The sequence below is a fragment of the Periophthalmus magnuspinnatus genome, chromosome 7 (assembly GCF_009829125.3).
Source record: "Periophthalmus magnuspinnatus isolate fPerMag1 chromosome 7, fPerMag1.2.pri, whole genome shotgun sequence".
Taxonomy (NCBI): Eukaryota; Metazoa; Chordata; class Actinopteri; order Gobiiformes; family Gobiidae; genus Periophthalmus; species Periophthalmus magnuspinnatus.
Genome location: NC_047132.1, coordinates 20,390,205 through 20,407,997, shown reverse-complemented (window position 1 = coordinate 20,407,997; position 17,793 = coordinate 20,390,205). Strand labels below are relative to the sequence as shown.

General features: G+C 37.9%; 2 protein-coding genes across 4 annotated transcripts in view; one reads left to right on the top strand and one right to left on the bottom strand.

The window, feature by feature from the left end:
- Positions 1 to 3,380, top strand: part of hdac7a (histone deacetylase 7a) — a 62,782-nt gene extending 59,402 nt beyond the window's left edge. For all 3 annotated transcript variants that reach the window (XM_033969165.2, XM_033969167.2, XM_033969166.2), the window contains exons 24-26: positions 599 to 680; positions 1,103 to 1,241; positions 1,330 to 3,380. In XM_033969165.2, coding sequence (XP_033825056.1) covers positions 599 to 680; positions 1,103 to 1,241; positions 1,330 to 1,372 — 264 coding nt within the window. In that variant the 3' untranslated portion in view covers positions 1,373 to 3,380. The remainder of the gene's footprint in view (positions 1 to 598; positions 681 to 1,102; positions 1,242 to 1,329) is intronic.
- A 1,764-nt stretch (positions 3,381 to 5,144) lies between these two features.
- On the bottom strand, positions 5,145 to 9,620 carry LOC117373589 (twist-related protein 2-like). Its single transcript, XM_033969649.2, has 2 exons — positions 8,023 to 9,620; positions 5,145 to 5,458 (listed from the first exon to the last, which is right to left on the bottom strand). The coding sequence occupies exon 1, from the start codon at positions 9,309 to 9,311 to the stop codon at positions 8,682 to 8,684; it is 630 nt and encodes a 209-aa protein (XP_033825540.1). The 5' UTR covers positions 9,312 to 9,620; the 3' UTR covers positions 5,145 to 5,458; positions 8,023 to 8,681.
- Between the last annotated feature and the right edge of the window lie 8,173 nt (positions 9,621 to 17,793).

The window sequence follows — 17,793 nt, the reverse complement described above, 5'->3', positions numbered from 1 at the left end:
GGAGTTTCCATGGGTGTTCAGGGGCCTGGAAACTCCCCATTGGATGGATATACATAAGAGGCATTTATAACATACTGTGGTTAGCCCATGTCGTATTCAATGTGCATAACTCATAGCATATAGTTCATACAGTAATTATTTCAACCATTGTGGAATTAGTCAGCCTGGTTGACCTTCACAGAAATCTTTTTGAAGAAGTTAGCTTTTTATCATTATAGCAAACGCAAACCCTGTAATTACTAGTAAACAAGCCCATTAGTGTATAAGTAATTATTTATTAGCTAACAAACATTAAAGTGGGTAAAGTATGTAAATATTTATTTCATTTATTAATGGAGGAAATGTCCAAAAACTAATTCACAATAAATTTTTAAATTGTAAATTAAATGTGATTAGAGATTACAGTATAATTTCAAGCTTTCTTTGCATGAACAGATCTTCAGTTTTCATATACTGTACATATCACTGTGTTTGATGGTCTGAAACAATTATGTTTGACAAAATGCAAAACATGTATACAATTCACAAGGGACAAAAGATATGAACCCGATGACTCCTAAAGTTAAACTCAAATATTAACATTATCTCTATCTGTCAGGAGCCACTGTCAGAGGAAGTGCTGATGCAGAAACCAAATGCCAATGCTGTGCGCTCCCTGCAGACTATTATCCAGATACAAAGTGAGTAACGCTAGTGTGGATGTGTGTGTTTAAAGGGTCTCTACCTGATTTCAAACAATGAGTCAGGAACATGTTTTCGTTTGAACTGATAGCCCACTTAGTCCTTTCTGCCATTGGGATATTGAACCATGACACAGAAGCAACTGTTTGGGATAGTGTCATGCAGTTCCTTATAGTTCAATGTCTGTCTACTATTGGCAGTTTTGTCACTCTTGAAAATGTACCATAACAGAGAAGTGCCTGGGACACTGTCAAACAGTTGTTGCCCATGATTCTTAGTAATATTGTACTTGGATGAAAAAAGAGCAGTTATGGAGACTACATTAATACAAAGAATACATTAAATCACTTAATTTAGCTTTTGAACTTGCAACAATCATAGCATCACTGATGTATTGTTGATTTATTTCTTTGATTTTTAGGTCAGTATTGGCAGAGCTTGAAGTCCTCCAGTGGATCGGTGCCTCTGTCCTATCTGTGTGCCCAGAGAAGAGACTGCGAAGAGACGGACGCAGTCAATGCCTTAGCCTCCCTGTCTGTGGGGGTACTGTCCAATAAGACGTAAGTATTTCTCTAAAAACTTCAAAACGACCTTTATATATTTGATATATATGATATTTTTAGCTCATTTTTATTTGTCTGTTTGTAGCCTTTCCGATGAGCCAATGGAAGACGACAGCGAATCCATGTAGGAAACCCACTTGTATAGATTTTTTGCGCTGTTTTGAGAGACCACAAAGGGCGCAATAGTGAGCCCTACCACCTGCCTTATTAAACCAATGCCCACTGCCAGCTGGGCATACGTGAGCACCTGTAGAAGTAGCACTTCGATGCGAATAAACCTTTAGTTCAAACCAGTGGTAAAACCTCTGCTGGGAAACCTCAAGAATCCTCACCAAAGAGCAATACCAGACTGTCATTGCTAACTGACATCAGGCTAGAATAGCACAACCTTTTGGGGAACAGACTTTTATCGCCTTAATCCGCCTTAAAACGATTGGACCAATTTCCGGTTCCAGAAGGACATTTTCAACTGTCAATGATTCCATGTTGTTGTTTTTTTTTTTTAATAACACTTTGATGAAGAATGGACTTGTGAATAAGAAGCCGAGCGGACATTGCATTTGATTTGATGTCATTACAAACAGCATAACCACTATGAGAGGAGGAGAGGAGAGATGAAGACAGAAAACAGAATTAGGGCTGAGGTCCTTGTTGTTTGCACTGTTCAGTCCATAATGTGAACCATCAGCAGACCCAAAGCTCCTCTTTGTATAGCCTATTTAATGGTTTCTTGAAGATTTGTACGGCTGTGTTTCTCCCTTTGATCATGCCTTAGATCTGGTTCTTAGGACACATGCTGACCGAAATACTTGATTTGTATTTCTTACAAAGCTACGCGGAATAGTAGGCAAGATTTGCGAGCAGTGGAGTCTTAAAAGCACATACTGTACCTAACAATGACCTTCTCTACCACTAGTATTGACGCCTGTGTACAGTATATTACTGTTTGTCCTGAGACTAAAGGAGCGTTCATTCCACTGTGGCCGTGCCGAGGACCATCGAATTGTAGCTGCAATAATTACATGCACTTAATGGAAGTCACCCAAAGACAACTGCCTTAAAAACAGCCTGCGAGAAGGCAAAAAGACTGTAAGCAGAGTATGCACCCTTCCCTCTGCATCCGAACCTGTGGATTTACTGTATAATAATTGACTTTTTTATTCTTTTGCTATCCAACCTAAAGGAAACTTATTTTTAATCAAATGTTTGTTTATTAAAAGCGCTCAACATCCTTAGTCCTTAGCCAGAGACTTGGCCTAATCTAAACTATGTAATTGTGTTTCATGAATGCTAAAATTTGGCAGTATAATTCCTAAAATGAGTCTTTACATTAAAGGAATTGTTGCTAGTCTGCAGTCTTAAGCACCCTTAATGACAATAACCAAATCATGGTTTGGGAATTGGAATTAGGAAAAGGTCATTTCAGTTAAATAGTTTTAGTCCAATTCAGAATCCCTGTCCTCACTAAATGCCTTAATAATAAACGTTAACTCAAGAAACATAAGCTTAATTGACAAAATAAACCTGCCCAGTTCAGTCTTAGATCTTAAATAACAAGTGCTAAGTTTCAACACAAAACAAAAGTTAAACTGCATTTACATTAGGCCAATAATATAAACAGGCCTATAATTTAAAATAAAAATAACAAGTCTTCAGGTGTCAGCCATTTTGACCACGCTGTGTTTCTTGCCCGCCGGCCTTTAATGAAGTAAACCTACATCTGTGACTGTAGTATACACAAGTACAGTGTGTACTGTGTGACTGCCTTTGCAAGTGTTAGCCTTATCTTGGTGTAATGACCTCCTGTATTATATTTATAGTGGCTGTTTTTGTCTTAAACGCATAGAGGCCAGTATTGCCTCAACTCTTAATTCCCTTTTTATTACTGTTGTCATTTTCTTGTTAGTAATACACTGTAAATAGAAACTCAAAGACCAAAATACACAATGTGTGCCTTGATGCATTCAGTACTGTGTATTGGCAACTAACTGGACTTAACTCTGTCTGTGTAAACATGACATTGGAATCTTTGTTTCATACTGTTCTTTACATGTAATCTTGACTTTTCCTACTTTGTATAGAGATTTTCTATTTTTTACTGTTGGTCTCCTCTTATTAAAAGAATTTTCACTATGATCTCTGTCTTATTTCATTATATTTGGGAGATTTCCTAAGAAGCAGCTTTCCAAAAAATAACTTGGCAATCAGCTTCACCTGTTTAATTGGTAAACAACTTGCCCTAAACAAAATGATTAAAACCTGTACCTTTGGCAGACCCAGAAACTGCCTCAAACACATCCCAATGGACTAAGCTGTTTTCTGTCTGGAAAGCATAACATTTTCAGAGATATAAAAGATGTTTTTCATCGGTTTGAGCTTCCTGTTGTCAATCGCTATGGCAACAGTGCTAAGTTTTCATCACTCTAAAAACAATGGACAGTGAGAATTTAAAGGTGACAGATTGATCTACTGAGGCTAGAGTGAAATAACTGTTCACTATCAATGCTGACCTAGAAAAATATAAATTTGAAGACACCTGGCATGGTACTGTTGTGTAAAAAAAAAAAAAAAAAAAGGTGCAAAAATTAAACTCATGGATGCAGGAATGAAAGACGGTCTAGTGTTGTTAATTTCGAAAATGCAATCTAAATATCAGCTGTTGTATGTGGGAATAGAATGCAGGGAAATGAAAACAAAAAGCTAAATCCAAACAAACTTCTATACTTTATGACTGTTTGAGAACGCATCCATAATGTACAAACAGCGGCGGTTTACAGTACATCGTTTTGAGATTCTAGATTACATCTCTACCTTAAACTTGTTTGTGAGACAGCCAAGCATCATTCCCCATGTGGATGAATGTTCTCGCTCCAAATGTCCTGGTTCAAAGAGCAGGAGAGGAGCAGGAGACTGATTAAGAACTGAAACAATAAGATCTAAAGGCGTGGTGCTGCTCTGAAGTTTCACCAGATCCACATCGAAATTCCAGGACAGTTTGATAATGAACACAAGAGCTCTTTGTCACAACATATTCCTCTGCTCACGATTTGCATCCATGGAGCTTTAAAGATGCACTATGCGATCTTTCTGGTTGAGGGTCTGTCACCTTCTTATCTCCATGGTGATCATTATTGTTTTTTCTACATTGTTCCACATTAAAGAAAAATCTGTCTACATGGATACAAGCAGATGACACCACAAGGACGTAAGTTACAGGTCAGAGTCGGTAAATGTGGAGACCGCGCTCACAGTAAGAATGCAGGTATTTTTGCACATGAAAAAATGTACAATAGAGAAGTTTTATGCTATATGGTGGAACATTCCAGGCAAAGGAATGACATCTAAAACCTCACAAGAAAAGTTGCATTGTGCACCTTTGAGGCTGATACGTTAAAACGGCAAATATTAACTCCATATATTAGCTCGATATATTAGTTTTGTCAATATATTGAGCTAATATTTGCCTTTTTAACATATCAGCCTCAAAGGTGCACAATGCAACTTTAAATATTAGCAAATATTAGCTTGATATAATGGCCAACTAATATGTCACCGATAATTTTCGAGTTTGGTTTTCAGCAGTTGTCTAGTAAAATTGTAATTTTAAATAAGTTTTTGAGTTTTGTTATTTATTTATTTAACTGCCAGCAATTTCCATAGGTCATTTTCAAATTTTCAAGCATTTGTTTTGCTGACACAGGCTTTTATTTTCACTTTGTACTTTGTAAAAAAAAAAAAAAAAAAAAAAAAAAAAACAGCTGTCAGGTGTTCATCCTGCATCATCCTGAGGTCTAAGAACACAGATTTGTAAATCATTTGAATGCTACTGGTAATTTGAAACATAGATTTGATATTTTTTTTCTTATACGCCTAGAGAACAGAATGTACAGCACAAGGAAATGACTTAAAATATTTTATATATTTTATTTACTTATTTGAGTTAATGGAATGGCACAAAATGGCTGCTCCAGTCCACACAACCACAACAGCATTGATGATCATGAAACTTTATATCAAAGTCCTCCACAGAACTTTGGTATTTTCTCCCAGGATGTCGGTTTGGCTGCGTTTTGGGCCAAACATGTCGTCTTTCCACATGCGGGCAACTATTTGTCAGAGGCCTTTGAAGTCCATAAATAGTTCCATTTGCAGCGGTCCATTACAGCAGAAGAATCGAAGCACATTTGTTTGTGAGGACGCAGTGACTTTAGCATCTGGAAAGACAAAAGGCAGAAGGAAAACTTTAGAATGTGCTAATTTTGTACACTCGGCTAACAGCGATGACACAAGCTAATGTTTGAAGCGCCGCGTGTACAGTATCTGTGCAACATGAGGGAGGTCATACATGGGGCACCTGACAAGGAACATTTTCACATTTTCCAGTGTTACCATTATGGAGAGTAAAACATGGATAATTGCAAACAGGCACCAAAGTACAAAGGCCTACGGTTATTTGCCAATTTTTGAATTAGTCTAATTAGGCTTCCGTACTTTGAGGACACAGTCAGGTAATCGGACTGTAATGCCAGCACTGGACATACTCTACACCATAACTCAGTGTGGTTAACCTATCAAGATGATCTGACAAATTTTACTCAACAATTCAGAAAACTACAGTGTAAGAGAAGACAGACCATTCCAGTGCCAAACGCCAAAAAAGAGTAAGGCCTAGTAACGAGATATACTATTTTAGAAAGTTATCAAATGATTATTTCTTCATTTTTATAAAGATAACCTACACCTGATACAAACTGGTCTGTCTGTTTTGGTCTTACATCCACTGTATTTTACTTCATGAAGCAAACTGTATCTCTGTAATTGTAATCTCTTTTACAGGAGAGACCTCAAATATCTCGAGTGAGTGAAAAAAAAAAAAAAAAAACATAAACTGAACTGAACTCATCTACAATTTAAAATTCAAAATATTTTAACATGCAACCAATATGCAAAAAGTGACATTTCTTCGCAGAATTAAGCTAAATAAAATTATAACTCTTTTTTCCTTTAGCTCTTCATATGTTTCATGCCATTACTGCTATTTCCAGTGCAACAAAACGCAAGTGTGCTATATAAATAAATACAAAATAATAGATTTGACAAGTGTGGAATGTGTGTGTCTGAATCTACGCAAAATAAAAATCACTTAAAAAAAAAACAACTTTAAATTTATAATCCAAACTGTACGTAAAAAAAAACATCTTCCAAGCTAAAATCGGCTTCCCTCGCGTATTCAATTCTAAATGCATGTTCTCTTTTATTCTGAGCCAAATAAAAGCCCCTAAATGTCATGTGTGTAGCTTGTCAGCGGTTGGCGTTCGGACACAGCAGATTGTGTTTACTATGGCTGTGTAGAGGATGGCTTACATACACACTGGAAACACTGCACTCCTCAGGACTCTAATGATAGGTTGTAGTGTTTCCTGCTCTGTTCCAGTGGAGGGAAAGTGGTCGCTCGGGATTTGAAGCAGATCCTGTGCCAGCTGCCATCGTTCTGGACCTCACGAGTTTGAGCTGAACCTGGCAGGTGCGCCACACTTTCCCTGCACCTCTTATTTAACACAATTGTGCTAAGTGTCGTCTGTTGTATCTTTTGTTAAAAACGGTTATAAGTTCACTCGTATTTTAGGAGTAACATGTCAACGTTTTGCCCTGCTGGAGGATCATTTTTGTGTCTTAAATGACTAGGTTAGATTCCTTGTAAGACAGTTAAAAGACACGTTTCTGATGGTGGAAGACATTATGTAGTGAATTTATACATGAAAAAATTTGAAATGAATTACATGTATGGAGTAAAAGGTTGTTTTTCGGTCAAATGTTGAAAAAATTTAGATTTCCTTTTCGACATAACCCTCCCAGTTTATCATTAAATACAGTTTTGCACATTTGACATGACTAAAACATATCTTTTCGGTCCTGCCTTGAGTTTATCACATCACTTTTTAAGAACTACAGTGTATTTCTGGTGTTAACGTGCGGCCTTTACTGTAAAAACACTGGAGGAGCAGACAGAAAAGTACAAAACAAATGGTGCTATGTACCACCATGTGAACAGGTGGAATGTGCTTTACAGCAATATGTCAGTGACTTCATCCATAGCATGAAACACAAGACTGTATAAAACCATTTTGTCCCAACGTTTTGAAGATAAACATGTCTGCACAAAATAAGGACATGCAATTTCAGTTTTTTTTTTTTTCTAGAAACTTGTTTTTGCCCAACATTTTTGTTAATATGCCCTTAAATATAAAACATTCCCATTAGTCGTACAAAGTGAGTGAATACATAAATAAGCTTTGCATGTACATGGGTTGGAAATGGATGTTTTTCAGGTATGTGCCTCAAGTTCACGAGGGTCAGGGGCCCCCAGGTGTCTATTCCCTGAGCCCCTCTCAGTCTCTGGCTCTAACAAGGTAAAATTATGTTTATCACTGTGCAAGAACCACCACAAAACACAAACGTGGGTGTAGGATTCCCGGATTTCAGGAAATTACCAGAAATATCCCGGCGAACGTTTAAAGTACTCGAAATTTTGCCATGGGGATCAATAACATTACTAGAATTTAAACTAAGCTGAAGTTTTGGAATAGTTAAGCAGCTTCATTCCTCACGTTCAACCAAGAATGCAACAAACTAATAAAAATTCCCAAGTTGTGCAACAGAGTAATTTGACTTCAGCGCAAGAATTATTGTGAACCCTGCCTGGACGAGCGGTATAGTGCACGTCTCCGGCACACACCAACATTCACATGCTCTTTGCTGTGTATAAATCGCCTCTCACCTCCTCCATCGCTCCCAGTGGTTTATGGGAGCGCAGCAGGGAGCCGCATCAGCTTCCTCTTTGATGGTGACACCGGTGATTCATGGCTTTTCGTAATCGTTTGTTTTCATTACGCCTCCTCGTCAGCGCGCCGGAGTGCAGGGCTGTATCGGCGTTTCGTGCAAGGCTAGCAGAATAGGGCCAGAACGAGAGGAAAGAATTCAGCAGAGGAGTTTTTTTTTGGCACTGCAAGAAACAAAGGGGCTTGGTTCGGGTTTTTTAGAAAAAGGAGAGAAGAGAGTGGAGTTTGCTGCCCACGGATGCTTTTTCCACAGTCTTTAGAGTTCAGAGGTGGTCGGGGATCCATAAAGTAACTTGGAAAAAAGAGTTGGAATAGTCAGGGATTTGCCAGAGGTCTTGCTTGCTTACTCCAAGTTTGAGTTTTCTGTTCAAAATGTGCATCTCTGGATTTCTATATGATGATCAAGTAGTGTCAGTTTGCCCAAATATACCATTGTTGTATATGGTCTCAAAGTTCATAACAATTATCTCAAGTAAGATCGAAACATAGATTTTTTTTTTACATATACATTTTGGCGTTAAAAGTCTCAATAGTTACAACCTTCTGCGTCACATTGTCCAGTCAGCAAATCAATAACATGATCAAATTTGGCTAATCACTAGTGTCCAGCTGACATGGACGACCAAGCTCCTTCCATCCTCCACACTGAAAACGCATAGCTAAGTCTTTCGTGAGCCAGGTAGTTGCACCCAGTTAACTTGCTGTCCATCTCGTCACTTTGGAGAACTTGATATAAGAAGTCAATGTAACGTGACGCTAGCTTGAGTGTTTGGATCTTGCTCAGTTTGTCAGACGGCAGTGTTGGGATGATTTTACGCAGAGAGGCGAAGGCTTCGTTCAAGGATTGCGTCCGTTGCCGTTCGCGAATGTTGGCGATGACTCTTTGGGTGTGGGAGTCTTCCAGGGATCCCAAACCTCCGGGGCTGGGACCGGGGACAGGCGAGAGGGACGGACCAGAAGAAGGTGAGCGATGCTGAGGACTTCTCTTGATTCTTTTGGGTCCGTTAGGTGTGTAAATCTGAACGCTGTCTTGCCCTGGTTTGCCCTCGTTAGATACGGGCATGGCTGTCACATGATCTTGGCTTCCTGTTTGCCGCTTGCGTGCGTTGAGTCCAGGTGTTGCCACGACGACCGGACAGGTGTTAGAGGGTTGTCTCGCCTTAATCTCTGCCCTGGAGACCACCTGACCTTCTGAGTGGACATCCATGGACTTGACCTCTTCTCGCATGCTTAATTTTCTTTGCCAGTACCTGTCGCGTTAAGTTCAATTCTTCTTCTTCTTGTCCGCACAGTCTCTCAAAAAATACTTGGAGAACTCGTGCTGTTGCGTAGCCGTTATCTTCTTCAAGGTTGTCCAAGTGTCAGTGATAAATCATATCCCGTGCAAAGGGATTTCTGGATCGCTGTGGCAGCTTTCTTCACCCACACGTGGAACTGTTGAAGTTTTTTTTTCCAGCATCTGCACACCAGACCGCGCTCCGGCCCCACTCGCCCAGCTGCATGTGAGACAACAAACTAGAATCGGACTTTTTAAAAGGGAGGGGAACCACTGAACTTCCTCACTACCGCCCATGTGCTGCCATGATTGGTTTGGAGGACTTCTGTGCACAGCTGAGCTTAAGTCAACAGGAAGAGCGGATTGGAAGCCATTGGTCCCATCAAAGAAGAAAGGCGGAGACAAAGGCGCGACAAAGGGCCAACCAGATGCGAGCCCCTGTGACGTTCTTCGGCAGAAACGTTGCCCAAGTTTATGGGTTCCAGATTTCTCCCCAAAACGAGTGGCTACCATCCCCCCGTCCGTACCCCCGCTCACACTGGTCCCGTGCCTCTCACCATTATCACTTATTTTCAAGAAGTTTGTGGACAATGGCCAGTCAAAAAACGTACCCTGTTATCGCAATTTGATGACATTTGAAAGTGATGTAAATCCAAACAGATTGTTGGTAAACGAAAAAATGATTAGGTTTTATTAGGCAACAAAAGGTGTGTGCCCTGGTTTATTGGCAGTCATTCGGCTGCAGTTAGGAGGATACCTGGGGGTAGGGGAAAAGCTGGCATTCAAAGAGGTCCTTAAAATTATTGTATTAAAGAAGTTATGGAAATCTGAATGTACTTTTGGACAGTTCATCATCCACGTTAGACTAAGCAAGTACAGTAGGTCTAAGAAAAGCCTATAATGTCTTGTATTACACCAGCAGGTCGGTATTAATTCACTTTCTGCAGCTACGTCACAGCTGCCCTACGACCGACTGACATAAATGTGGCAACCAATCTGTGCCAATGCCGCCTACTGTAAAGTTTTTTTGTCAGGACGTGATTTCGATGCTAACTTGAGAGAATGTAGGTATTTCATGTTTTTTTTACTAATAACAAGGCAAGGTAAGTTTATTTGTATAGCGCAATTCGTAGACAAAGTAATTCAAACTGCTTTACAGAATAAGAAAGACAATAAAATCACAATATAAACCAATCAAAACATACATAATCTTCATAAAATGTGCATTAACTGTGTAACTAATATTTTTTAACTTTCGAAATATGAACGTTTATAAGCAGATAAAAGGGGTGATTTTTTTTTTTACAGCATAAAACATAATTGCCACTGACTGTAATATTATATGAGACTTATATAACAGCTTATCCCACGTGTTTATGGGGAAATGTATCATGTGACCCATCCTTCAATGCCACAAGGCCGACCTGTCAGGAGCAATGGACCAGATCTGAGGTGAGATCTTAGTCCAGAATAGAATTAGACTTCTTTTTATTCTGACAATAGCGTGTTACGGTCAATCTGTTTTACATTAACTTGGAATCCCTCTCTTTTCAGCTGCTCTAAACTGACCCTAAAACATGTCCAAATCCTTTTCATGTTATATTTAAACATCATCTGAGTAGTGCCGTGTGGGCCCTGGACACCTGCACCTGATCACAACTATTTACATCTCACCAAACTCCTCAAACTCTTTTATTCCTGGCTAAAAATAAATACCTGGGAGCAATACGTGGATGCTGGAAAATGGATATCAGCTCTAGATATAAACACAAGTAGAATGGGGCAGTGTGGAGGGAGGGGTGGGGTCCGTGTACAATGCTTTGTTTGATAGGTGAAGGCCCCCCGGGAGTCCGAGCGCGTCTGGAAACATGGTACCCGGTCTGTTTGAACTGCACGCTCAGATGAGGATGGAGCATAAATATTTCCAGCAAAAGAAATGGGAGAATGTTATCGCATGTGGCGCTAGTGTACACACGCGTTCACTGGCTCGCACTCTTCGCTGTGTTAGCTTCAAAATGCTAATATAGGCAGATATCGACTCGTATTATGACGTTATGATGACAAAGTGACAGGGAGTTGAGAAGGATTCGTTCCACGTCGTTCATTACAAGATAACTTAAGCTTTTGACAGTTTTTTTAATGTATTTATTCATTCTTATTCTGATGTTTTAATGGTGTCTGCACATCAAAATGTACCCGGAGTTTCATTCATGTATCCCGTACTGAGGACTCTACCTGTTAGTGTCATGTTACGTACAATTAATCATTTCAACATGGTCGATTTGCCACTATTGCCAGATGCCAACAGAGATCTAATCCAAATGTTCAAATGGAAAGTGAACACAATTCGCCGGTGGATTATATTGCATGTATATATTGCAGTTTTTTGTTGTTGTTTTTTTTAAATAAAAAACAGAACTGCAGTGTTAGAGGATTATCCCACTACTTACTCAAGTGAAGATTAACCTTTATTACTGTTTATTTACCAGTTTCCATCAAAAGCTTTACATGTTTAGAATTATATAATAAGAAAAATTTAATTACCAAAATATGACCCAGGGACGCCAGGGAGCCCTGAACCCCAGTTTGAGAATAATTTGTCTAGAGTGTAGCTTTCTTTCCTTCTTTCTTTACCTTTTTTATACAGCACAAAAACAAACAAGTATACAAGTCCATATAAAACATTAAAAACTGGTGCAGGTGTGTGTATAAACGTTCATTACCAGATTATTAAATTGCGATTGTGCCACCAAAGTATCCAGTTTTGCTTTTCCTTGGGGTGTATTCCATTTTTGTGAAAGCTAAAACAGCTAAAAGCCTCTATCCCATCTCAGTTTTGGTGCAGCTAGTCCTCAGCCTTATGCAGTCATGTGATCTGGTATCAAATGTTCCGGTATCAATCATTAACAAGCGGGTGGGGTATTCTGGCAGGTTTTTGAAGTAGTCTCTTATAGATACATTTCATACAGTGATGTTGCGGATCAGCTACAGCTCATTGTACATGTAGATTTTCGTTCATTATTAACATTTGGTTTGACTTTACTCATTTGAGTTCTGTTGGGATTAGTTAAGTTATGTTCCTTTAGTTAAATTACATTACAATAGTTAACTCGTTTGTCAATTGGTTTACTTGTGATTGGCAAACCTTAAGCTAAAAATAAGAAGAATGTATTTTTAAAAGATTGTTGACTAAAAAAAGCTCTCTTTGCCTTTGTCCCCTGTTCTGGCCAGACTTACCTGAGGTGTTTATTCAGAGCCGGATCTAACCTTCAAGGGGCCCTAAGCAAAATTTGTCATGCCACATCAGTGCCACTCGGTCTATTGATTATTATTTCAAAACATGACGCACACAGCTGTCATCATCTGCACTAAACAGATCTGTAATAACCACATAGGACAATGAAGTACAAAGGCATTTATAGAAGTCGGCCTGTCACAATAACATATTTTGAAATGCGATATATTGCTGAAGTAAATATAGACAATAAGAGATAATATTGAAATCAAACCATAAAGCAGAATTATCCCTAAAACAGTATATTAGATGTACAAAATTGTTACAAAAATATGAACTGCAATAAATAAATAAGAAAATGCAGGACTTAGGTAGTTCATTTGTGTCTATAATGAGTCATAGAAGTTCATAATTCGACCTTCTACAGCTCAAATCTCATCATGGTACAGAAAAAAAAAAAGAAAAAATCATTATTCCATCTGTTATGTATTGAAGGATAAGTCCGTATAGTACTCAGCGTGACAGACCTAAATAGAAGCTGAGATCAACAATAGCCACAACAAATACACAAGGATACTTTTCTGATGTATTCCAGCTGGCTCAAGTGTGATAACATTTATAGTGTCTGTGTTATAGAGTGTGTGGTACAAATGAATCCTTCAACATAACACTTTGAAACCAATCAAGTGATATTTACTCTGAGGAGCAAACCAGGGCCCAGTAACTACATTTAGACATGTGACAAACAGACAAGAGTGGTACAACTTTCAGGAGGCGGGGCCTATGTAATTTGCGTAGCCTACATACAGGAAGATCCAGCTCTGAATTTATTATAGAAGGGACCTTAACCTTCTCTGGTTACACATTAACCATGGTCAGCCAGCTGAGCTTGTTTAAAGCCATTTGATGGTAAGACATATTTCAGTCTCTCTGTTGGCCATGTCTTTTTAATGTACTCGTTTAAACTTGAAATTAATATGGAGCCTACATAATTGTTGTAATTAACACATTTGATCAAGTCAGTCAGGTCAAGCTGATCACTAATGTATTTATTTAATTTTGTAGAGGTATATGTAACACCCAGGAAGCAGAATTGGGTTAGAGGTGTGGATTTGTTTTTGGCACTAACATGCTCATCAGTTATCACTACAGAAATATATTATGACATCAAACATATGTTGTTATAATAAAAATAAAGACAATGGCTTATCTGTCACAAATATTTTCTAAACTACTGACCCAAATGTTGGCTGTTTCATGTTTCCTCAGCTGTTGTGTCCTACAACTCTACTCTCTGAATGTGTCCAGGTGAGTGTGAAAATTTTTTTGTCAATAAATATCAATATGAACCATTTGAGATGAAGCATGTTTGAGATGAAGCGTGTTTACAGTGGTGGGACATAATAAAGTAAAGGTAGTAAAGTACAGTACTTAAGTACACGTTTTAGATATCTGTATTTTAAGTAAATTATAAAGAGGATACTTTTTATTTTTACTTTACTACATTTGAGAGCACGTATCTGTACTTTCTACTCCACTATATTTCTGAACAGGACTGAAAACTAAAAGTATTTTTTGTTACTTGGGACCTGCTGAAAAGGCCAAGAGTTTATTTTTAACAAAAAAATATACAAATGAAAACAGCTACAAAAACTATTGATTCAATTTTTTCTGTTGACCAAACCTCAACACAAATCTTTATCAAAATCACCACATTTGAAGCCTCATTACACCTGTGCAAAGTACTTTCACTTTTCACTTTTTAAGTAAATTTTTAAATGGGTACTTTAATATTTTTTGGTAAGGTAGACTTTTTCATGTGATACTTTTACTTCACATGAGTATGTTTTGCCCTGGTATCTGCACTTTTGTATAAGTAACAAAACTGAGAACCACCACTGATTGATTGTTTATATTTCAGATATAATTTTTCCTCTTAGGTTACACTGGAGGCAGCTGAACAATCCAACAGATCATCCACATACTTCCTATAGAACCTTGATCTTAGCAAATCTCTGTATAAGCCTGTATTTTGGATCTAAATATGGATGTGCAACAGTTTTCTATTGTATTTATCACTGGGGCCATAGTTGGGGCCATCATTGCATTAGCCTTGCGTCCTTATGTGACCATCAGAGCCGTGTTTGAAAGTTCCTTAGTCTTTGTTGATGCTGTATTTTGTGGAGTAAGTCTATATAGTATTGTCACAGATATCATGTATAAATGCCATTCCTCGCAGGAAGTTGTGTTTATGGTGGCAGTGTCTGTGTACATGTGTGTGGCAGTAGCAGTACCAGTCATAAAGGCTTATGGACGAGCAGCCGGCCTGGTGGTAACACTAGGGGCAGCATTTGGAAAGCTCATAGCTACCTGGGGTAACATGCAATTGTTCACCACATTTACTATTATATATGCAGGACTCATTTTTGACTTGATAAGTTATGGTGAACTTTTCACCAGACTGTGTTCCTAATTTTGAACATTTTGGATTAAAATACAAAAGAGTACTGCACGAGTTCTGTGATCATTTTGTTTTGCCTTCCCAAGAAAGTATATTTAACTAAAATCTACCTCTATAAATTAGCGCTATAGTTGTAACCTATAACTTTTAGCTTATGAGGAATAGATTTTCTAAATTAAAAACCAGGATATACCTGGGTTTGGGTATAAAAAAAATAGTGAAAAGAGCATGTAATATTGCCCATCAAACTGGTCAAAAATAGGGACATCTGGGACATTTCTTTTCTAAAACTGGGACAATTCAATGAATTTGGATAATTCTGTTGGGACAGGGGACACAGGGTCCGCTTCAGACTCCTAAAACAGAGCAGTACAGTTCACTTTAGACGGTGGAGATACCTGCAGGCTGTACCTATCCTCTCCAAAGTGAACCGGTGAATCAAGACTATACTTTAAAGGGCAGATCCTCAAAGGTAACACAAACTTTACTCCAGGCTGCAGGTCCACAAAGGTGACACAAACAATGTTATGCCATGAAGTTCTCCCTGTCAAAAAGTAAAAACAATTTCCACACCGCAAGTTATGTCGTTTGCACTTTCTAAGTGTCTTAGTGCTGAGATACGAGATATGTAACAGTAATGGACTGTGTCTGTTATTTTATGTGTTTTACTTCAAATAACCACGTAATAATCTGAACAATTAGACATTTAACTAATGAAGAATTGTGCGAAGCCATTACGTTCTCCTTTTATTTTACTATCCAAAGAAATGTTTACTAAGGGAGGTGGATTATGGCAGGGGAGAATTTTTTGGCATTACACCGTTACCAGCGTACTCATGACATCAGAGCAAGTAGAATACAAATCTAACTAGCGTGCGTGTTCAAATCAAGGCTGATCGATACGTATTGGATCTGCGCAGTTGTAGCTCATCAAACAAGACTTTACGTGTCACATGTCACATTTGCTGCCAACCAGGATATAAAATTGAAGTAGAAAATGACATGAGTAGAAAAAAATGAACAAGCTCTTTAATAAAATTGTAAATATAATCCTGTTGACTTAACTGTTTTAGTTTAGTGAATTGAGTCGTCTAACCCGTCATGTGCATTTATGTGGTCACCCGGCTGCAGGTCCTTGAAGGTAAGCTTTTGGACTCTTGTGATCTGAGTTTAGTTCTGTGTTGAGTCCCAATTTTGATCAAATATTTTCTAATATTTTCTCTTTCTCAGACAAGCTTTGTGATTACGATTATATTTGCTATTTTTGTTTTCAAATCAGGATTCATTTCACAGTGCACATTTTAACACCTGAGAGAAGACAATTCTAATACAAGAATCCCATATGTGTGAGATTTTCTGATATAAATGTTAATTCAGAAAGCATAAAAAACTCATATTTTCACAGTACATAAGCGAGCTGCTATAAACTTCTTTACACTGTACACTGTATTTATTTCATTATTGTTATCAAGCAGTGGTGTAACTGCTTTGCCTTGGCTATGTACATGTGAATATTTATAAATATTAATATAATGAGATTTGTGAGACTTTATAATACATGTACAGGAAGCGTACTAGAAATGTATTTTACCTGCATAACATGGGGGTGGGAATAAATAAGTACAACTTCATCCCTTTCAAGTAAAGAGACTTAAGTATAATTTATTTATTTATGTATTTATTTATTTATTTATCTCCTTTCTTGGACAAGTATGAACAATTATCTTAGGCCAATGCTTGAAATAAACAAATCATCATCATCATAGTCATAAAATGTTGTATTTTTTGCTTCAATCTCGCTGAGTCTTGTCTGCTTGAACCTGCCGTGTGAGCAGTGTCCGGCTGCTCATACCTGCAGGTCAGTGGAACATGTGGTGATGTCATTGTGTGTAAATATTTATTCATTTATAAAAGTCTCTTCTCTTTTCTCAGTTCATCAGTGATGCCATCCTCTGAAAAGGAGACGGGATCAGCAGCAGACAAGTCTTCAGAGTGGTGTTTCTGTAATGTTACAAATATCGGATTTGACTGGAAACAAAACCATTTACAGGATATAAAAATAGTTCATGTTTACGAGGACTGGTGTTTAGTCCCACTTAAAGTTTACCCACCAATCAGAAAACAGAATGAGCTCTTCATTTTCCATATCCTACGACTGAAACTAGTTTTTAATAAACCCAAAAGGCTTTGTAAGTTCGCTGTGGGTAGAGGTTTACAAACCAGTAGCAGATGGAACAGTGCAGGGACACTCAACCAGTGCTGGATAAAGTACTCAATTTTGTTACTCAAGTAAAGTGTTAAATGTTGTGATATTGATTACAAATACAACACATATTTTGGTCAACAGTTGCAATATGGATCAGTTTCTTAAATTTTCTTATGAGCCTAAGCCAAATCCACAAAAGATGGATATAAATAAATTCTCAATAAAACATATTTTATACTTATAATTAATAAACTGCAAAAGGGAATGTCTGTATGAGTTAAAATAGTTTGAAAATTGGTAATAGTATGAAAACTAGAAATAGGGCTGGGCAATGTGGCAAAAATATATATATATTTTATGATCTTTAAAATCAAAATAAAATTAGCTCTCAATATTGATTCCATGAACATAAACATGATTGATCAGTACTATTTAACACAAAAAGCACCCAATTTCTTCCTCCAAAGTCTTCTGTCTGCTCCAAACCACATGCTTTTACTGACAGAGGTTTGGTTGTAAAACCCTCCATTTA